A 21,769-nucleotide genomic window follows, 5' to 3' on the forward strand; every position below is an offset into this window, starting at 1 on the left:
TGGCTAGGCCACGGTACCCAGAGATTTGGTCAAATGTTATTCCAGATGTTTCTGTAAAGGTATTTTTTAGATGAGACTAACATTGAAATAAACAGTCATCTGCTTGACCTGCCATGGTGTGGTGGGCCCCGTCCAATCATGTGAAGGCCAGAACAGCAAAAAGACTGACTTCAGTAAATAGGGAGTTCTGCAAACAGCCAGCCTCTGGAGCCGGACTGTGCCCCCTTCCTGGGCCTGCAGCCTGCCAGTCCATCCTGCAGCCTGGAGCCCTGTCAGCCTCTGGAGTATCACGGACCAACTCTTCTCTCTCTGTATGTCTGCACACACACACAGATGGGGGGCGGGAAAATCCTCTTAATTCAGTTTCCCTGGAGCTTTTCTTCAATTCAGGATAAAAATCTTAAATCCTTAGCCCACATGGCTTTACAGCCAGCTTAGCTCCCCGAGTGTGTCTCAGTTGCCCAGTCATGTGTGGCTCTTTGTGACCTCATGGACTGCAGCCCACCAGGCTCCACTGTCCATGGACCCTCCAAGCAAGAACACTGGAGTGGGTGGCCATCTCCTTCTCCAGGGGGTCTTCCGGACCCAGGGATCACTCCTGCATTGAAGACAGATGCTTTACCGTCTGAGCTTCTAGGGAAGCCCAGCTCGCCTGGTGCCTCTGTACGATTGGAAGAAGCCACCGCCTCTAGGCGGACTTGCCTCTGGCCGCGGCCAGGTGCTTGGTGGGTGGAGCCTGGGTACGCTGGTCCTAGTTTGATGCACAGCACAACCTGGACAACCGTACGGAGCGGCCCTGGGTCCTGGGCCCCCTGCCGGCGGCTCCAGTCTCCTAGACCCTCGCCTCTTCCTCACCCAACACCCCAAGCTCCCTCAGCTCCCAGACCCTCAGGGGGTCCTTTGCCGTTGGGCTTCTGTGCGTCCCGTCGCTGCTGCCCTGGGCTCCTCTCCTGCCCCGATCCCCGGTTCCCGGCACGGCCCCCTCGGGCAGGCAGTGTGGTCCTCGGCCGGGGTCAGCCCCCGGTCCCCCCGCTGGGTGCTGTGGGCCTTCCTTCTCTGACCCTGCTGCCTAGTGACCGCGCCTCTAGCTCGGGATGCCGGGGGTGGGGGGGCGTGGGAGGGGGCGCTTGAACTTTGACCCGCCGGGAGGGGCACTAGCGGGAGCTCCATCAGCGTGGCCCGAATCCGCGGGTGAGTGAATGAATGACGGGCGGGGCGCCGGCTCCGTCAGCCCCCGAGCGCGCCCCCCGCTCCTGGCCGGTCCACCACCCGCGGGAGGGGCCGGGCCGGGCCGCGGCCGCCGGGGGCGGGGGGCGGGGGCCCGACGAGGGGGAGAGGGCAGGGCGGAGAGGGCCCGGGGGGTGGGCGCGGCGCCCCCCTTCGCTCAGACTGACTCTCCAGGCGCGGAAGCCGCCGGGCCGGCCGGAGCGCGCGGAGGGAAGGCGGCCCCGGGCCCGGGAGGAGCCTCCCCCGCCGGGCCGCGGGAACTGGCGGCGCGGGGGGCTCCCGCGGCGCGCGCGTCCGGAGGCGGGGGGAGGCGGCCGGCCCCGCCGCGCCGGGGTCCTCGCGGGACGGCCCCCCGCCGCGGGCGCCTCCCCGCCCCGCCGCGCGGCCCCGCCCCGGCTCCTGGAGCGGAATCTCGGGTCTCTGCGCGCGTCCTCCCCCTCCTTCCTCTGGGCCTTGGTACGCCCCAGGGGACAGATGTCTTGGGATCTTTAACATTTGGGATGCTGCGAATGCCGAAGTTAAATGAAATACCTCCGGGGCGGGGAGGCCGGGAGGAGTCGCGGGGGGAGGAGAGCCGGCCTGGACGAGCAGGTCCCGAGGCGGCGAGGCGCGCGCGGGGGGCGCGGGGGCAGGCGGGCGGCGCGGGACCTCCATGGGACAGGTAAGGGCAGCACCCGGGCGCGGCGCGGGGGCCGGGGCGGCCGAGCCCCCACCCCCCGGTCCTCCGCCGAGGCGGAGGGGGCCCCGGCGGGCAGTGGGCGAATTCGCCGGGGGTGGGAATTCCGAATCCCTCCCGAAAAGGCGCGTTTCCGTCTCCTCGACCTTTCTCCTCCGACCTTCCCCACGCCTGCGGACCCCCTGGCAGGTTCCGGGAAGCCAGACAAAAGGAGCCGAGCCTCGGGCCGCCGGGACGCGGAGGGCGCGGTGGGGGAGGGGAGCGGGGTGGACCGGACAAAGGGGCTTTTGGAGGCGAGCCTAGAGGTCTGATTCCAGGGCGCATTCCAGGCCGTCGTGGAGTCCGCCGTCCCTGCCCCACTCCCCCGTCGCTCGCTGGAGGCGAGCACCTTTCCCAGCGGGAGGGGAGCACAGGGGAAAGGAAACAGTTTAAGGAACCGTCTCCCACCCCCCTGGGCCTGGAGGGTCTCGGGATGACCCCCTCCTTTCTCTTTTCACTGCTGGAAAGGGAAGACAGCCGCTGACCACCGGTTCGGTGATTGCTGAAATTCTCAGAGTCCCCGAGACTGGTGTTTGCTGGGTGCTGGTGGGGATGGGGGTGGCCACACCCCCTTGCTTTAACTTCCAACCTCGTGTGTCACACGGAACTTAACAGGAGGAACTTTAAAACATAATGGAGAGTGGATGGATGCAGGAGGTGGGAGAGTCCTCTGATTCAGGACTTCTTAGGAAAACTCAACAGAGATGCAGCTTCTCCTTTCAAAGATCGGATTCCAAGTAGTCTAGGAAACCCCGCTTCCTCAGCGACTGGTGGTCGTGGTGGTGATGCTCTGGCGTGTAGATCTCAGGGTGCTGGCTGGAAGCAGAGTGCTGCTGTCCAGCAGGCCTCTGGAGTGCGCACCTGCCCCCTGGGCACCATGGACGGAGTCCAGGGAGATGCGCATCTCAGGGTTCTTGGGAGAGCGGGGTGACCAGTCCCACTCCGAGTCCCACAGCCTGCTGGGCTGGGAAATGCTGCGGGTGAGTTTGAGGGCGCACAGGCTTCCTGAGGGTCAGCACACGGCCTGATCCTCGTCCTTCTCTTCCTGAACTCAGAGATGGGGCGTTACCCAAAAACAGGGTTCTTAACTGGGTCCATGGGCATGGAGGTTGGGAAAGATTGAGTGCAGGAGGAGAAGGGGACGACAGAGGATGAGGGTTGGATAGCATCACCGACTCAATGGACGTGAGTTTGAGCAAGCTCTGGGAGATGGTGAAGGACAGGGAGGCTTGGTGTGCTGCAGTCCATGGGGTCGCAAAGAGTCAGACACGACTGACCCACTGAACAGCGACGAATGGGCACCGGCCTCGGTGGATAGAATGAATCCCGAGGGTCTTGTACTCAGATGGGAAAAGGTTTATTTTTCATCAGCCTTTACTGAAAGTTGACATTGCCTTCAGTTATGAAGACAAGACGGCATTGGCAGTAGCTGTGATTTGCTGTTAATAGATGCCAGAGGGCGTCAGGTCACAGAGCCACTGTGATAGCCGTCTAGGAACCTGGGGTGCTGTCCGTCGTACAGAATTGCCAGACTACTGGGTCCTGTTTAATGTTAATAGAGAAACATGTATAGTTTACTGTGTTGTCTCGTTTTTAGAACTGCATTTCATTATAATTGATTCTCTTAGTGATTCTCTTCATCTTAAATAATGTATTAAAAAATATGCTACAAGCTGATTCTAGAAGCTTCCATCACCTCCCCTTGCTGGGGGATGGGCAAGGTGGAGTCTGGGTGTGCCTCAGGGTCTCCTCTGTTTGTTGTGGGAAGACTGACAGGCCTGGAGGGGATGGGGAGGCACAGGGGTGGGGCTGCCGGCGCTTCCGGGGACCCAGGGTGGGCCCCCCAGCACAGGGGGCTGCCCCCTGCTGGAGCCCCTCCGCCTCGGCCTGGGAAAGACAGAGGTGATCAGCCTGGAGGGTGCTAGCTCGCACTTTGGATAGAGGGTGTGTGCAGCAACGTGAGGGGCATTGGGGGGTGTGTGGGGCAGTAGGGGCTGCCTGTGTCCGTGACACGGCTCTGTGGGAGATGCTTGGGGTGACGTCCTCTATTGTCCCTTACCAGGGGACTGGGGAGGTGGGCTGGGGGCTGGGTGTTGGGGAGCCATCTGGAAATGTGTGTAGTGCTGGGACCCCGGGGCGAGGGCCGTGGCGGGGAGGGAGGTGCTGGGGGCAGCCCTGCGGGGTCTCTGCATGGGCAGCACCTGTCCCCTTCTTCCTCCCGTGCTGTGCTTGTGTGCTTAGCCGCTCAGTCGTCCCCGCTCTCTGCGACCCCGTGGACTGTAAGCTGCTAGGCTGTTTCAGTCCGTGGATTCTCCAGGCCAGAACACTGGAGTGGGCAGCCATTCCTCTCTCCAGGGGACCTTCCCGACCCAGGAATGGAACCAGGGTCTCCTGCCTTGCAGGCGGATTCTTTACCAGCTGAGCCACCAGGGAAGGCCTTCATCCTGCTGGGGATGGACCACTGGCTGCCCTGGCTCTGCTTCCCTGATGAAACAGGCTGAACTCCAGCAGTGCTGGGTTTGCCTGAGGGTTGGTGGGGTGGGGACCCGGGGGTTCATGAAGCTCCACTCTGGGCTCTGGCCCCCGGTGTTTGGGGATGTCAGTGACAAAGAGGGCGGATGTGGCCTTGATGATCCTGGCGGGAGACGTCTGGGGTCAGAGGAGGGAACAGCCTGGCCTCCTTTGGGACCCCGGAGCCTCCCCGCTTGGAGTTCCAGGGCCATGGCCCAGCCTGGGGCTTCTAACCTGGCTGGGCCTGGGCCCCACTTCAGTGAGGGGAGCAGGGACCCGTCTCGTCAGCGTGCAGCCTTCTTGCTCGTGTCCCCCGCATGCGTGAGGGAGCTTTGCGGGTTGGGAACCTGGGGGGCGGGCGGGGCCCTGGAGGCCCTGGAGGCCCGACCCCGCTGCCTTCTCCTGGGGTTCCTGCGGGGAGCCCTTGGTCCCATCCCCCGCTGCCCCCGGAAGTGCAGAGGCCCGAGCTGCCTGGGCGGCAGGATTTGTGCAGGGAAGGGCTTGCTCACCGCTCCTCCCTCTGACTCAAGTCGGAACAAGTAACCTGGCTCCCCTGGCCCGGCAGCCTGGGAGGGACGCGGGCGGGCCCCAGGGAGGGCCAGCAGTCGGCCGTCAGCTCGCGGAGCCACCCTGGGTCGGAGTGCGGGGCGGCCTGGCACGCCCTGAGGCCACATGCCGGGCCCCTCAGCCCCCTGACTGGGACCAGGGGGTGTTTCCCTGACGCCTGGACAGAAACCTGGACACAGGTGAGGCGAGGCAGCCGGCATGGGTCTTTGGGGCGAGGAGCCAGCCTACCCGGGAGCCTGGCCGTGGGCCCTGCTCATGTCTGGGGTACAGGGGGCGGGGGTGCTCATGGGCTGAGACGAGGCCCCACCGCAGGGTCCCTGCAGCTGGGGGGCCCCTCCGGAGGGACTGCTGCACTGCTGAAGCTTCTGTCTCAGCCTGGCGCTGGCCCAGAGGTTCACGTTCAGGGCGGGGAGTGATCAGCAGCTGGGGTGCCGTCCAGTGTTCACTGGTGAGAATGGGGCCCCAGCGGGTGAGGTGAGGTGAGCTCCCTAGATCGCAGCGGCAGCGGCAGGACCCAGGCTTGAATCCGGGGCACCGAGGTCCGTGCTCGAGTTGGGGGGCCCAGAGTGCCCGCTCCTGACCTTGGATGGAGAGTCGGGTCTCCAAGGGGAGTGTCCGGCCAGCCCATGCCCTCAGTCCCCACCATCCCCGTTTGCTCCCCACAACAGCACAGGGGCCTGAGAAGCCGGCCGAGTTGTCACCGCTTCCCAGGGCGACTCCTGAGTGGTTAATAATTAATTAGTAAGTGTGACTAATTGATGGCTTCCCTCCCCTGACCAAGCAGGCGTGCTCACCCAGACGGCCTCGGTTCGTCGCTCAGGCCAGGCTGAGCCCAGCCTCTGGGGAGGCTCAGGCTGGACGTGGGGGACAGGGCGGGTCAGGGGAGCTGCCTGCCCTCTGTCCGGCTCCAGCTCCAGGAGGAAGGACCATCTGGGAAGGACGGGCTGGGCAGAGGTAGCTCACCCTGTGTGCCCTGGTATCGGTTCCTCTCCGCGGCATCTCTGGCAGAGGGCCCACATGGTCCCGTTGTGCCTTCTCTAGGCCTCCTTAGAGGACCGGAACTCCGACCTGCAGGCACACATTGGTTTAGGGCTAGACTTAGCTGATGCCCAAGGTACTCTGCCGGCCGTGCTCTGATGTGGGTCTGCAGGCTGTGCGTGGGCAGCGGGGTGCTCCCTGGCCTGCTAGGCAGGGTCTCTCCCTACACCTGCCCTGCTCGAGGCGCAGCCTCCAAGGCCACCTCCTCCCCACAGCTGACCAGCCCACCTCCCCCGCGCCGCGGCGTGTCCCGGGGAGAGGCAGGAGGAGAGGCAGGATAAGCTCCAGACAGAAACTCGGAAGGACTTTTGGACTGTTGCTCAATGGCTGACTCAGTGAGGAGGTGGCTGGCTCTCCTTCCAGGCTGCCTGCCGGGGCCCCACCCGGCCTCCCCACCCCCGCTCCAGCCAGCAGCCGCGGGCTCTGTGGGGACAGCGGCCGCCCGCAGGGGTGGGGTGGTTGCTGGTGCCTGTGGACGCGCACCTGGGAGCACTCCTGAGCTGCACGTGCGCTCCCGGGCCAGGGAGGCAGGGAGGCTGCCACCTGCCTGCACCTGCGCTTCGGCAGCTTCTGCTCTGGTCACCCTCTGCGCACACACACACACACTGAGACACATATACACACACACAGACAAATACACACACACAGTCACATACCCAGACACATAGACACACATAGACACCCACATACACAGACACATACACACGAAGACTCACATGTACACCCACAGACACACACACACACACCCATCCACAGACACACACCCATCCACAGACACACACACACACCCCCATACACAGACACACACACACACCCCCATACACAGACACCCACAGACACACACACACCCATACACAGACACACACACCCATCCACAGACACACACACCCCCATACACAGACACACACACCCATACACAGACACCCACAGACACACACACACCCATACACAGACACACATACCCATCCAGAGACACCCAGACACAGACACACACCCATACACAGACACACACACCCATACACAGACACACACACCCATACACAGACACACACCCATACACAGACACACACACACACACCCATACACAGACACACACACCCATCCAGAGACACCCATATACAGACACAGACACACACTCATACACAGACACACACACACCCATACACAGACACACACACCCATACACAGACATCCACAGACACACACATGTGCATGCTGTGTCTCTCCCGGCTGGGGGTGTGATGCCCTGGTCTCCTCCCCTCCGAGGGGTCTCCCAGGGGTCATGGGTAGCCCAGAGCTGGCGGGAGGCTTTGGGCACCTGCCTTCGGATGGACGGCCTGGTGCAGACAGAGCAGGGGGCCTGGGCTGTGGGCGCACACACAGGCCTGGCCGTGTGCCAGCGCCCTCCCCACGGGGCAGTGGGCGCGGTGTGCCTCCTGGCACGGACACTGCCCTCCCAGGTTTGTCCTCCCCGTTTCATCCTCTCCCTTCGCTCTCCTTACGGTTTTTCTGCCTGGTGTCACGGTCCCCGGGGCCCGCCCTGCTGTCACCCCCCGGGCTTCGAGGCTTCTCTGTGGGGGGCAGCGGTGGCTGTCTAGGCTGGGCTGAGAGTCCACCCAGGGCCGGGTCACCCCAGCACCAAGGCCGCCCCATCCCCAGACTTCCTCCCCCAGAGGCCAGGTCGCCACTCCGCGGCCCCGCCCTCACGCAGCCGACTACTCAGCTCTGTCTGGAAGCTCGGGGCTTTACTGCTGTCATTTTTTGTTGTTCTTTTAAAAGCTGGGGAAACTCCAGGCCACCTCCGTGTCCTGGCCTGGGCTGGGAAGGGTGTCGGCCCCTCCTTCTCCTTGCCCCCTCCTCCCAGAAGCCCGCCATGGACAGCAAGGACGAGGTCAGCGACACGGACAGCGGCATCATCTTGCACTCAGGTGAGTGGTTCAGGCCCCCCAGTCCCCGAGCCCCCGATGCCTCCATTCCCCAAGTCCACGAGTCCGGGGCTCTGGGCCCCGAGGGTTGCAGTGCAGACACCGGGAGGGCTGGAGGGCCTTCCTTGCTGGGGGTCTGGCCGGGAGCGTGGGTCCTGTCTGGGCAAGTATCTGCAGTGCTCTCCCTTGGCTCCACGATCCCTCAGAAGCTGGAAAATCTTATCTGGTTGGGGTGAGGGGCTGAGGCTCTGGTCTGTGCAAGCTGGTGGGCCCAGTGGGGACTGGTCTGGATGGAGGACTAGAGACAAGAGGTGTGGGTGGTGTGTGTGCGTGCGTGTGACAGCGAGAGGGGGAGAAACAGAGAAAGCGGTCAGTGGCCGTGGATGGAGGGTGGGATGGGAAGGGTGAACCCTGACCGCGGCCGCACCGCACCAGGCTGGTGGGGCCGCCCTTCCTCTGAGCCGTCATGGGCCACTGGGTGGCGGGAGACGAGCCGGTTTGCAGCTGTGACACAGCACCGTGGCAGCCGGCCCGTAGTCTGGACAGGCCTGAGACTGTGAGCCCACGTGTGCATCACCGCCCGGGCTGGGGCGGGCAGGGAGGCAGCCGGGACCAGCCCCCCTGAGCACATGGCCCTGTCCCCAGCAGGCCCGGACAGCCCGGTGTCCCCCGGGAAGGAGCTGACCCACGCCGTGCGGAAGCAGCAGCGGGCCCTGGAGGAGCGGCTGGAAGCCTGCCTGGAGGAGCTGAGGAGGCTCTGCCTGCGGGAGGCGGTGAGGGCCGCTCGGCTGCGGGGTGGGGCTGAGAGTCAGGGGTCAGGCGCCGCCCCACCACCGCTCTCCCTGGGGGGGCCGACAGTACCGCACGGGGGAGGAGCCCAGGGCACCATGGCCCGGCCCGTGCAGAGGCCTGGCCCCGGGGAGCAGGAGGGACAGCCCTAGATGCAGGGCGGGCGGAGGTGGCGGGGGCCGGGTGGGCATGGGCCACGCACGCCTGCTGGACGGTGCTCCGCCCAGGGCTGGGCCTGTGAGAGCCTCCTGGCGTGACCTCGTTCCCCCCTGCAGGAGCTGACTGGCATCCTGCCTGCGGAGTTTCCCCTCAAACCCGGGGAGAAGGCCCCCAAGGTCCGCCGCAGGATCGGAGCCGCTTATAAGCTGGACGAGTGGGCCCTGCACAGGGAGGTGAGTCTGCCGGCGCCGTCCTGGGTCCCGAAGGCGGACGGCCCTGTCCCCAGGCCACCACCCCACCGCTCGAGGCCCTTGGCTCCCGGTGGACGAGGGGCCCCGCCCACGAGTCAGCCACAGGGGCCTCAGGGAAGCCCTGCCTGGGCAGGAACTGGAAGGGCCGGGGCCTCAAGGGAGGACGCTGGGCCAGTCCCCCCAAGGGCCAAAGGGCAGCCGCCTGGACAGGCTGGTGGCTCGGCCCCTCGCCTGTCTTCCTCTTTCTCAGCCCGGGTGGAGAGCCGTGGGGGTGGATCCCGCCCTCTGCCCCGCCCTGTGCTCTGAGGGGTTGCGGAGCCCCTGGGCTTGTCTGCCCTTCCGTTGGACCGTTGGACGGGAATGTGTCCACCTCGGCCCCCGCCCCCGCCCCCGCGGGGCTTGGCTCGAGGCTGCCGGTTGGGTCCCAGGGCGGGTGTGGGGGGGCTGCCTGGGATCGCTGATCGCGTCCTCCCCCAGGACCCCCTGAGCGGCCTGGAGCGCCAGCTGGCCCTGCAGCTGCAGATCGCCGAGGCGGCGAGGCGCCTGTGCCGCGAGGGGAACCTGGGCCGCCAGGTGCGCCGGCAGCGCCAGCACGCGGTGCGCCTGGAGGAGGAGAAGCTGCGGCAGCTGCAGCGCTGCCTGGGCGAGCGGCAGGGGCGTCCCCCACCCGGCCCGGCGCCGGGCCCAGGTGAGCCCCCCGTCCCCGGGGGGACCGCCCTCCGGGCCGCCCCGACCTCAGCCGACCCCACCCCCTTCCCCAGGACCACCCCTCTCCCCGAGACCCCTCCCCACTTAGAAAAGAGCACGCTCCTCCCTTCTGCTTCCTGCTTGAAGTACACCGCCTGGACAGGGGCCTGGCAGGCTGTCCGCTTGTCTCCAGGGCGTGTTCAGCCCTGCTGCCCCCAGCCCACGGCGTGGGTGGCGTGAGGCTCTGCTGCCCGCTGTGGGCGCTCCCGAGGTCCCGTTCTGAGCCTGTCTGTCCAGGGGACCGCTTCAGGGCCCGCGCCTCTGCTGGAAGTCCAGCCCCACCCGCCCACCCGCCATCCCCAAAGCGCTGCGGAATCTAGGCCCACCGGGTTGGGAGCAGCCCCTGCTCTCTAGTTACTGAGCCTCAGGCCAGTCCCCGAGCCCAGACCAGTCCTTGGACAGCAGTTGGTCCAGCCCAGCGCCTCTCCTGACGGGAGGTTCTGGGCCCTCAGCACGGCTCTCTCTTTCTCCTGACCCAAGCCCCGCTCATCAGGTCGGCCCTTGGAGGCCTCCCTCCCGATCCATCCCTGGGGCCTCTAGCCCTGGGCGCCACTCCCCCAGGCCTCTCCTGGGCCCCAGGCCTGCTGAGAGCCGGTGGCTCTGCATGGACCTGGACTCCAGGCCTCACCAGGCTCCCCAGCCCCCACCCCCGCCCCTCAGGGTGGGCTTCCTGCCAGGGCACCCGCGGAGCCCGAAGTCTTGGTCTGTGTGCGGGCCCCACGGCGGTGCGGCAGGCACAGTCTCCATACCATCTCAGGATTCCCTGCCACCGCGCATCGCCTCTAATTCAGGGGGGAAAGGGTGGGCCAGACACCTTGCCGGTCCCCCACAGCCAGGAGTAGGGGGCAGGCGAGGAGGGGGGACCTCCATGTGCCGGCTGACCCTGTAGAGCCAGGAGATAGGGAGCTGGCAGGGCTGGACAGCGACCCCCAGGCAGACCGGTGCTGAGGGGAGAGGCCCCCAGCCCCTTCACTTCCCGACCGCACCCGGGACGCGGCCTCCCCTTGGAAGGCAGCAGCTGACCGGCGCTGGAGCCCCGAGGGCCCACTGGGCCGGTGGGGAGCGGCCACGTCCCCTCTGTGTGTCTCAGCGCCTCCTGTATCCCTTCTGGGCTTGCTCCATCCCGGGGCCCTGACCACGGGCCTGCGGTGTGGGCAGGGAGCGGTGTGGGGTGTTGCTCCGCTGCCACCTTTGTGACGATGACGCTTCTTGTTGGGAGTGCAGAGCAGGCCAGGACACGCCTGGGGCTTTGGCCAGCCGGCCCGGGAGATGGAGGCAGGCACGCAATCCAGGGGGGACAGAGCCATGGGGAAGGGACCAGCGCAGCAGTGCTTTCACCCTCCTGATCAGAGAAACAGGCCTGCTCTCCGCACGCAGTCCTGTCCTGGCAAGGCCGAGGTCCTGGCTTCCAGCGTCCTCTCTTGGGAGCCCAGGAGGGGGTGGTTGGAGACAAGTAGTTCCTGCCCTGTGGCTCCTCTGCCCAGCCCGGCTCGCCCTGAAACAAGGAAGTAGAGAGGAGTTGATAATTAGTAGCTGAAAGGTGTGGAGAAGGCAATGGCACCCCACTCCAGTACTCTTGCCTGGAGAATCCCATGGACAGAGGAGCCTGGTGGGCTGCCGTCTAGGGGGTTGCACAGAGTCAGGCACGACTGAAGTGACTTAGCAGCAGCAGCAGCTGAAAGGTGTTTTGAGTTAAACAGAGAAAAAGCAAACAGACTAACCAGAAAACTAACAGAAACCCACCCACCCTCTTGGTCATTCCACCAGCAACTGTGCCCGTGCCAGGCGAGGGGACCTGGCTGGCCCTCTGCAGGCGCTGGGGAGCGGCCCCGAGTGGGACTCACTGCCACAGTGGGCCTGGGAGAAATGCCCCGGTGCTGATCTAACGCAGCAGGTGCTCGGGACGCCTCTGGATGGACAGTGCCGCTGTTAGCGACACTAGTGGAATTTCTCGGATGACAGGAACTTTCCAGACCCACGGGGGGCTGTAGGGCGCTTGGATTGTGCCTGTGTGGCTGAGGGACTAAATTTTCATTTTATTTAAAATAGCCACAAGCAGCTGTTGGCTGCGGGTGGGATGGTGGTGCTTGGAGGGTGTTCAGTGGGGTGACTGCCCTCCGCCTGGGGTGTCCTGCTGCTGCTGCGGGGCCAGGGGCTCAGTGTGGCCACAGCAGCGAGCAGCCCTCGGGAACCACGAGTAATCCGGCGGCGGGCAGGGGCCTCCGGGTCCCCACCTGTGCACTGTTCCTCTCAGTCCATGAGGTTCTGATGACGCAGATTTGGGCTGACGGCAGGGGATGGCTTTCTTCCCAGACCATGTAGTCAAACCCGAAACACACGACTCTCACCCCACTGCACCCCTGGGCTGTGACAGGAGCGGTCCCACAGTGTCCCCAGCTGACACTGGTGAAACAGAAGGGTCTCGATTCCTCGGGTTTCTGTAAAAGATCAGAGGCTGGGAAGCAGGATTCAGGAGGAGGATGTCTCCCCAGGTGAACCCTAAAGCTCAGAATCGTGTCCGCTGAGCTGGTCCAGGGGCACGGTTTACAGACTACTCTGTGTGAAGGTTCTCGTTCTTCTCTTTTTAATCATTTAAGAAAATGGTGATAGATTGATGGCATGATGTCCACAACAGCTTTTTTCTTTTTCTTTTTTTAAAAAAGGTTTCGTTTATTTGGGCCTCCCTGGTGGTTCAGACGGTAAAGAATCCACCTGCAATGCCAGAGGCCTGGGTTCCATCCCTGGGGGTCGGGGAGATCCCCTGGAGAAGGGAACGGCTACCCACTCCAGTATTCTTGCCTGGAGAATCCCATGAGGGGCCTGGTGGGCTACAGTCCATTTTTTAAATGAATGATATATTAGTGGAATAATGTCTGCAACTGTTTTTCTTTAAAAACAAAACAAAACGACACTGTCTGTCTGGCTGCCTTGGATCCTCACTGCAGCTTGTCCACTTCTTCCTAGTCGCAGCTGGAATCTTACTTTCCCGACAGGGCTCACACCTGTGTCCCTGCACTGGAAGGTGGATATTTAACCACTGGACCACCAGTCCCCCTACTTCATTTAAACTGAGGAGCAGAGACTGACAAGCTTCTGTAGCGGTCCAGAGAGCAGGTCTTAGGCTCCTGGGCTGTACTGTGTGGGTCACCACTACCCAACTCTGCCCTCACAGCATGAAAGCAGCCAGACGTTATGTAAAGAAACTCGTAGCTGAGTTTCAGTGAAACTTTATGAAAACAGCCAATTAACTGGGTTTGTCCCGTAGGCCTGCCATCAGTCAATCCTTGTTAGAATTTTCAGATGGCTGGAAACTAAATCCTGAAGTTTTCTGAGTAAGGACCTCTGCACGAGAAGCTAGCTAACAGCAGAGCCTGTAAGTGGTGGTGAGCCAGACTGGTCAGACTGTCTGGGTGTGAATCTGACTCAGCCACCTAATGCCAGACTGACCTGAGCTATTTTATCAGCTCACCCACACCTCTGTGGCCTCAGCTATTACACGGAGACAGAGATGTAATCTCACAGGGTATAAAGCACTAAGTGGAGCCCAGGAGAAATGTTAGCCGTTGCGAATTTGTCCTCATCCTTGTTCTCGAGCGTGGTTGAAAATGGTTTGTGAGTTCCGTCCGGGTTGTGTTAGGTACAGACACAGTGTCTGAAGTTTCAGTCCACTCAAAGTGAAAGTGTTAGTCGCTCAGTCGTGTCTGACTCTTTGCGGTCCCATGCACTGTAGCCCACGAGGCTCCTCTGTCCATGGGATTCTCCAGGCAAGAATACTGGAGTGGGTTGCCATGCCCTTCTCCAGGGAATCTTCCCGACTCGGGTTGAACCCAGGTTTCCTGTTTGGCAGGTGGGTTCTTTACCATCTGAGCCACCAGGGAAGTTTGTTCAGGGGCAGCAGCAAATTCACGTCCTCTGACTCCTGGGTCCCTGGGCTGTGCCCATACAGACGTGTTCCCTCTGTGAGTTCCGGAGGCTGCCCTGTCGTCAGTGAAGGACCTCCCCGATTCAGCCGGCCAGGCCGCCCTTGAATTGTCCCAGGACCCCAGAGTCCCAACTCCCACTCATGCTGCTCGTCTGTCGGTCTCAGGTTTGGGGCCCTTGAGTTGCATTGTATTTGTGGTAGCAGAAGACTATAGCAAATTAGGTGAAATCTCTACAGCAGTCTGGAATGACCCTCTCTGCCTTTGCCCTCCCCAGCCTGGAAAGCCTGCCAGCACGGGGCCTGGGGAAGTGGAGGCCCAGAGCGTTGACAGATTCTCTGAGGCTGCAAAGCTAGTGACAGGGGCTGCATTAAAAGCAGACTTCCCATCTCCTCAGCCCGTCTTCTGACTCTTTCTCCTTCCCAGTAATAAAGTGGCGCCCAGCCTGGTGCTGAGCTCCGGTTGGTGTTTCCTGATGGAGTGCCCGCAAGAGGGGAGGGGCAGGCGGGTCGCCAGTAGAGCAGGGGGTGTTCCTCACCCGCTCCTCTCCCCTTTGGCTTCCCCAGAGCTCAGCCCCTCGGATGACAGCTCCCTGTCAGACGGGCTGCCCCGGGAGGAAGGTGAGAGGGGCTTCGGGATTCTTGTCAGCTGGGCTCCTGCGTGAGTTTACTGGAGCGTTGCCTTAGTGAGCTGGGGGGCGAGGGGCGCAGGGTGGGCCCAGAGTCTGCTCCATGGGGTCGTTGAGTCCCACGCGCACCTCCTAGCCGCGGGGACGGCCAGCCCATCACCGGTGCAGGCGCTCAGTCACCCTGGCGGGAAGGTAAGTCCCGCAGAGCCTTGGGCACCGGGCCCCTGCTGTGGCCTAAGACTCAGCCTTTGCTTCAGTGCGCACCGTTTGCAGCCTCAGCTGTCCACCACAGCCGCTGCCCTTTGTGAACACAGGGCAAAACCGAGGGAATAAGCATGAGTTCATAGGCTGAGCACCCTGCCTACAAACCCTAACGATGCTGGGGGTAGGGGCGTCCTGCCCAGGGGAGGGCCCAGGCCGGTCAAGAAGACACACACACGGGCACAGCGTGACAATGAAAATAGGGAAATGGGAGGTCAGCTGCAGGAGCAAAGGAGAGAAGTGGAGTCTGAGGCAGGAGTCCATCTGCGGGTATGGGGGCGCTTCTTGGAGGAGGCAGGTGTAACGTGGAGCCGTGAGGGAGTGAGTCCCAAAGGAGAAGAAAGTGTTTCGGAGCATCTGGGCCCAGAGCCATGGCCTGGCACAGTTGGACAATGGAGAAGAAAGTGTCTTGGAGCATCTGGGCCCAGAGCCATAGCCTGGCACAGCCGGACAAACAGCCAAGGGAGGGAGAGCAGGGAGCAGGCTGTGGAGGTTCTAGTTGGGCCGGTTCCCCCGCCACTGCTCTCACCGGGTTTCTCTGACCTGCAGAGGCACCTCAAGTGCCAAAACCGCCCCCAGAGGCCCCAGATCCACCCGCCCGGCCTCTCCCGCCCCAGAGCCTTGAGGGGCTGCAGCCAGCAGGCCCTGAGATGGGGGGCCTGGAGAGGGCCCCCATCCAGAACAGCCCTTGGAAGGAGACGAGTCTGGACCACCCCTATGAGAAGCCCAGGAAGTCTTCCGAGGCTGGAAGCGAGTCCAGGTCAGGCAAGAGGAAGGGAGGGCTGGGGGCAGGTGGGATCTGGGGGAGGGGGCGTGGCTGGGCACTGGTGTGGGAGGCTTCCCTCCGTGTGATGCTGCGGGCTGGCATCCCTGGGTGGAGGCACTCCCGCTGCTGACCCATCTCCAACCCCTCCACCTCCAGCAGCCCAGCCAGCACCCCGCAGGATGGGCCGAGCGCCTCCAGCCTGTGGCTGCTGGAGCCCGCCTCCTACTGTGTGGTCCCCATCCGCAGTGTTCCTGGGCAGCGGCAGGGCCGTACCAGTGCCCCAGCCACCCCTGACATGCAGGGCAGGAGGGGCCATTCGCAGCCCCTGAGGTAAGAGCCAGGCCCCCCCAGACATCCCGGGAGAGTCGAGGGTGGCAGCGCCCAGGGCTATGTGGGACACCCGTGGGCGACATGGGGCTTGTGTAGTGGCTTCTCCTTGAGACTCTTTCTCAGGCACCTCTCAGCAGAGGCTGCGCCCCAGCGGGCAAAGCTAAGGGCGAGTCACTTACGAAGCAACTTGTTTTCTTCCAGAGACTCCGGTGTTGTCTCTTTGCATGACCTTTCTCCCCATCCAGAAGGCTGTCTTATTGGGGGGAGATAGTGTCTTGGTAGGGACTCTTGCGGTGGTCTGTGATTGTTTTGGTATTGGTCCCTGACAATGGACAGTTCACATTTTCAGTTGATGTCCGGTTGATTCTCACTACTTGGGTAGTTATGTCCTGTGAAGTCACCACAAACCACTGCTCCCTGGGACACAGGGTCACAGCTGCTGGCCTGTCAATGGATTGACACATAAACTTGTTTTATGGAGTTTCTGTTGAAACACACCTTATCTAATACATACCACTGAACTCGGGGCCAGCAGCCCGAGAACGAACACCCACACGGAGCTCATCTAACCCGTGTTTTCTCCATGAATCACGCCCCAGCTTCCTCATGCTCTGGACACCAGGCAGCCCTGTAGCACCAGCTTCAGGGCCGACTTAATCTGTGAAATCACCTGCAGAGGCATAAAAACACGAAAGCGTGACGCTAAATAGACTGTGGAAGGGGCCTTTGTGTGCAGGGTGAGAACTGAGGTCTCAGCCTGGAGAGCCTGTTGGGCAGCTCAGAATCTTCACCACCCTGTGTGTCCACACGTGACCGGAGAGTCTGGGAGTGTTAATTTGGAAGTTGCAGATGCATTCGAGCAGCAGGTGAATCCACAGATACAGAACCCATGATCGATGAGCACCTACTGCGCCCTCCCTTCTGAGTCCTCCGCCCTCTGGGGCTTGTCTCAGTGACCACCGCTGGATCAGTGAGCCAGGGATGGCGGGCAGTGTTGGCCACGCCCTCCCAGGGGTCCAAGGCAGCCTCAGGATGTGGCTGGGTTCTCATGTCAGGTTAGCTGCCCGTGGGCAGCACTGAAGTCCCGCAGCGCATTTTCCAGCGTACACACCTGGGCCTTTAACACACGGCCTATGTGCAGATCAGTGAAAGGCATCCCCTCTGGATGGGCAGGCCTGCTTGCTCCCGAGGGGCTGGCAGCGGCAGAGTGGATTCCTGACCTGGGCTGGTGTCCCGGGGAGGGCGGCTGTCCCAGCTGGCTGGGGCCACCATACAGAGCCCCTCGCCGGGCAGAAGCCACTCTGTCCCAGTCTGGAGGCTGAAGTCCAGGCCCCAGGTATTTCTCCCTTGGCCCCAGCCCTGGGCTCTCCGCCCTTGACGAGCTTGTCTCGGTGCCGGGGCCAGTTTCAGGCCTTCATCTCAGATGTTTGCCAGTGTCCGCCCGGACAGATCGTGTGGACGAAATGCCACTGGACCACTCGCACCTGAGGTGGCGGAGGCCAGGAGGCAGCTGTGGCCTCCTCGTCCCCAACCCGGGCTGGCCATGCAGTGGAGCAGGAGGGGGTGGGGTGCCGGAGGGGCGTGTAGGACGCTAGGTGGGCCGGGCGATGCCTCGGTCCCTAGACCCTCGGAGGCACGGCTGACTCAGTGCCCCCCCTTCTCCCTGCAGGAGTGACCCCTTCCGCGCGGGCCCCGACGGCCGGGGTCGCAGCGCCCTCCCGCGGCGCCGCCCCACTTACTACACGGTGACGGCGCCGGAGCCCTGCTGCGCTCGCCCCGCGCCCGCGCCGCGTGCCGCCTGCCACTCGTGCTCTGAGGACAGCGGCTCCGAAGCGTCCAGCCTGTCGCACCCCACTCCGCCCGGCAGCAGCAGCCCCGACATCTCCTTCCTGCGGCCCCTCTCCCCGCCCGCGCCATCCCGCCCGCACCGCGGCCCCGCGGGCCCCCGGCCCCGGCCGCCCCCCGCCTGCCTGCGGGCTGCGCGCTACGTGGTGCTGGCGGAGGGCCGCCCGCCGCCCGCCCAGTGGGCCGAGTGGGGCCCGGGCCGCGGCGAGGACGCGGCCCCCGCGCGCTGGCAGCGCCCGCCACCCGCCCACGGCCGCGTGGCCCGGACGCCCTCGCTGCGCGACCACCCCGCGGGCCGCGGGCTCAGCAAGGCCGCCGTGTCCGAGGAGCTCAAGTCGTGGCACGAGCGGGCCCGGCTCCGGAGCGCGCGCCCCCACTCGCTGGACCGCCAGGGGGCGTTCCGCGTGCGCAGCCTGCCGCCCGGCGCCGACAGCTTTGTGCGCGCGCCCGCCCCGCGCGGACAGGTACGCGCCCCGGCCCAGCTCTCCCGGTCCTGCGATCCCTGCTGGCCCAGCGCAGAGCCCAGAGCCAGCAGTCCGGAGGCCCGGCAGCCCTCAGCTAGGAAGAACAGCCCCCGGACGTTTCCTTGCGGCTCTGGGGAGACTCCCCTGGGGGCCTCCAAAGTTTGCCTGCTCAAGAGCGCGTGCCCACGTGCGCCAGTGGAGGTTACCCTCCCGGACACCTAAAACATCTCCCCCTAATGGCTCCACTGAGGATCTACCAGACAGGCCTCTGTTCGTAATCCGATGTCCAGTCCAATCACCCCCAGATTTCCTGACTTGAGGTCCCAGGACAGTCTGGAAAGGGTTTGCAGGAGGCGAACCTGTGGCCACCGGTCAGCTCCTCCCCACCCCTACTCCCATTCCATCACCCAGCTCAGAAGCAAGCTGACCTGTGGTTAAGTGCCCAGGCCCTGGTACAAGTCAGCCTTGCCCCTTAGCAGTCAGGATGGGGCTGGTTAGTCAACACTCCCATCATGTCACCCCTTCTGTAAAGCGGGAGCAGTAAAGGACCCGTCCACTAGGGGCAGTACTGCGTGTGAAATGGCCCGCGCCCTGTATGGTAAGCCCTAGATGAGAGGTGTTACTGTCACCCAGGACCAGGGGCTGGGTTGGTGGGCAGCTGGTAGGTGGAGCACCCCAACATGAGATAGGGTGGCCGCCCTGGTTTCTGTGCCCAGTTTCTTCCTACAGAACAAGGGCACCAGGCAGGAGCCTTCCTTTGTTCTTGCCTCCTGGTACAGAGGGCTCTGCAAGGGCCATGCTCCTGAAGTCCCAACAGGCTGCTTCCTGAGACCTGGGGTTTTGGCAGGCCCCGCCTGGCCTCCCTCCCCGCCCCCAGTTCTTTGGGCCTCAGCTGGCCTCCCGGGCCTGGCAGCGCCCTGGCTCCGGTCCCAGCCGCACCCTCCAGCTGAAATGCCTTCCCCTTCCCGCGAGCTGGGACCTGTCCTTGGCCCAGGCCCAGTGCAGCCCGATGTGCCAGATGGGAGGGTGATGAGAACTGAGCCCAGGAGAGGGGGGCAGAGCAAAGGTCAAGGTGCCTGTCACACCCTGAAAAGAACTGGGGTGGAAATGGATAGGGCCATCTCTGGGCCCAGAGAGCCTCTGGGGAGGCAGGGGCTGGGTGGCTGGGCCGATGCTGCCGCCGGTCAGCAGCCTTCAGGGACAAGGATGGGGTGGCCGGGTATGCTGTCCCGACACCTCGACCTGGCTAGCTCACACGCCTCTCCTTTCATCCTGGCCTGACAGGTGCCCACGGTGTGCGTGCTCCGGAGATCGCCTGAGGGGGCCCCCGTGCAAGTTTTTGTACCTGAGAATGGCGAGATCATGAGCCAGGTGTAACCCCGGGCTGCAGACGCCCTGGCCGGCTGGTGGAAGGAACTGGCTCCCAGCGGGGCTGGGGCTGCGGCCGCCCCCTCTTGTCGCCCTCTTCAGCTCCCTTCCCCCATCGCAGGTCGATGACCTGGAGCTGAGACTTTTTTTTAATCAGTTTTTGTTCAAAAGCCCTGGCCTAAGGATTCATGTTTGTGGTTTGTCCGCACGATCCCTGTGATAGGAGGCTGCTTTACTTCCCAGAGACTGGCCTACTGGATGTGAGGCCTTGCCTCTGACTAGTGGCATCCCTCCATGTGCCAGATGGGTGGCGGGGGATGCCTGGAGCAGATAGGGCCACGGCGAGTTCCCGCAGTGCTCTGGACAACCCCGGGGCCTCCTCCCCCACTACTGCTGGGGGCATTTTTCCTGTCCCCGGTTCCCAGCGCTTGGGCGTAGGGGTGCCAGGCTGGGCGCATCCTGCCCTCCCTATTGTGCTCTGTGATGCACGCACCAAGGGCAGGGTTAAAGGTCAGTGTGTCCGGGTGGAGTCTTGTCTTTCTGAGCCCTGCTCTTTTCCTGACCCTGCGGGGCCCTGGTCACTGCACCTGTGTCCTGCAGCCCCCAGCGCGAACCAGGCCCAGGAGCCTCGGGTCCAAGGAGGCCTCTCTGGTTTGGAGCATCAGGAGGCCCAGATAGGGGCTAACCACCTCCTCTGGGCCCCAAGAGGACTGGCAGGCCCCCACCCGCTGACGTCCTTTTGTCGTCGTCCCAAGAACCAACATTGCACAGTTGCTTTTAGAAAGATGCGCCCTGTGTCGTTACCCCGGGGGCAGGAGTGTCACTGCTTCTCCCACCCGTGTACCTCTGTCCTGAGACCAGATCTTAAAGGAGGGCAAGTTCTGGCTTTACAGACATGGGACACTCACCCTGCAGGTGTTACTGAATTGTCCTAGCACTGAGACTTGAGGCCTGGCAGCTGGCTGTGCCAAGCTGATCTGTGGTCCCGGGCTCTTGTTTTAGTAGGGCCTCTGCTGCCTGGTTAGACCCCCAAATGGGGGACCCTGCTCGCAGGAGAGAGCTGCCGAGTCAAGGCCGAGAGGGGCGGGGCACACTAGGCTGACTTTGCCCACGCGTTGCCCTCCGTCTGCAGGGTGGAAGCTGGGGAGACTGCCTGAGGACCCGTTAACATCCTGACCCAGATGAGACCCACCTCTCCCATTGCCTGGGCCACCTGGCTGAGGGGTCAGGAAGAGGGAGGGGGCCTTCGGGGAAGCCCGCATCCCTGCCCTTCCTGGCCTGCAGCTTCCCAGTCTGGGGCCACCTGGGCACAGCCACCCACCCTCCAGTCCTCGTGGAGCACAGCGCTCCTTGGGTTAGCACCCCACATACGTGTGCGCCCCATATGTTAACTTATTGCTCCCGTGTGACACCCGCTGCACTTGAGAAGCGGCTATGTTCTCGGCTGTGTGGCTGGAGATGTGGAGTTTCCGTGCCAAAAACTCCAATAAACTGTGCTTTGTGAGGCCAAGCTGGTGAGGAAGGTTCTTATGCGCCGAGTTTCCAGCTGATGGTCTGGCCAGGGCCCTGGGGAGCAGGTTGGTGGGAAGTGTCCTGGGCAGGATGGGAGGAGTCAAAGCTCCTGGGTCGTCCCCAACCCCGCCGCCCCACCAGGGCCCTTCCTTGGGCTCTGAGGGTCCTTCCTGAGGAGGATGGCCCCCCTTCCCCCCCCCCCCCCCCCCGCAGCAGCCCCGGGGAGCCCCAAGGAGGTGATGGGCGTGGTCCGGCAGTGGGCGTGGTTCAGTGATAGGCGCTGCTTAGTGGTGGCTGCGTTCAACGATGGGCGTGGCTCGGCGGTGGACGGTGCTCAGTAGTAGGCGTGGCTCGACGATGGGGGTGGTTCGGTGGTGGGTGGTGCTCAGTGGTGGGCGTGGCTCGGCGATGGGCGGTGCCCGCTAATGGGTGTGGCCCCGCAGTGGGCGTGGCTCAGCGATGGGCTCCTCCACCGCCCCGAGGGGAGGCTCTTGTGCGTAACGCCCCAGCGCCTTGACTCCAAAGCCGGAAGTGGGGGGTCCCGGGTCCTCCGCTGGGAGTACGGACTGCCACGTGACCCGCGAGGCGAGGGGGGCCAGGTCCACGCCCGCCCTGCAGGGGCCGCTCTGGATCCGGAGCGACGCCTTCTGGAGGCACAATCCCAGGACCATGTGGGCCCAGAGCTGAGGCACTGCGTCAGGTGAGGGCTCCCTCCGACGCCCTCACAGAAACCCCGGGTCAGGCCA

The 21,769-nt window shown here is 63.6% G+C and overlaps 1 protein-coding gene across 2 annotated transcripts; it reads left to right on the plus strand.

The window, feature by feature from the left end:
• Positions 1-1,639: 1,639 nt before the first annotated feature.
• INAVA (innate immunity activator) lies at positions 1,640-21,021 on the plus strand. 2 transcript variants are annotated; one of them, XM_069545076.1, is made up of 10 exons: positions 1,640-1,888; positions 7,838-7,986; positions 8,632-8,756; positions 9,048-9,164; positions 9,660-9,870; positions 14,416-14,469; positions 15,288-15,498; positions 15,661-15,834; positions 17,504-18,143; positions 19,428-21,021. In XM_069545076.1, the coding sequence occupies exons 1-10, from the start codon at positions 1,728-1,730 to the stop codon at positions 19,518-19,520; spliced, it is 1,935 nt and encodes a 644-aa protein (XP_069401177.1). In that variant the 5' UTR covers positions 1,640-1,727; the 3' UTR covers positions 19,521-21,021. The 2 variants fall into 2 exon arrangements, with proteins under 2 accessions (XP_069401177.1, XP_070145333.1); XM_070289232.1 differs by having other exon boundaries at positions 9,660-9,832; positions 14,366-14,469.
• The last annotated feature ends 748 nt before the right edge of the window (positions 21,022-21,769 follow it).

This window comes from Ovis canadensis, chromosome 12, assembly GCF_042477335.2.
Source record: "Ovis canadensis isolate MfBH-ARS-UI-01 breed Bighorn chromosome 12, ARS-UI_OviCan_v2, whole genome shotgun sequence".
In the NCBI taxonomy this organism is placed as follows: Eukaryota; Metazoa; Chordata; class Mammalia; order Artiodactyla; family Bovidae; genus Ovis; species Ovis canadensis.

Bases quoted from the DNA above. Each gene is read 5' to 3' on its own strand.
- INAVA (XM_070289232.1), top strand. From the start codon at position 1,728: ATGCTGCGAATGCCGAAGTTAAATGAAATACCTCCGGGGCGGGGAGGC. The intron at 15,835-17,503 runs GTAAGAGCCAGG...TTCTCCCTGCAG, and splicing joins GGCCATTCGCAGCCCCTGAG to GAGTGACCCCTTCCGCGCGG. The intron at 18,144-19,427 runs GTACGCGCCCCG...CTGGCCTGACAG, and splicing joins CGCCCGCCCCGCGCGGACAG to GTGCCCACGGTGTGCGTGCT.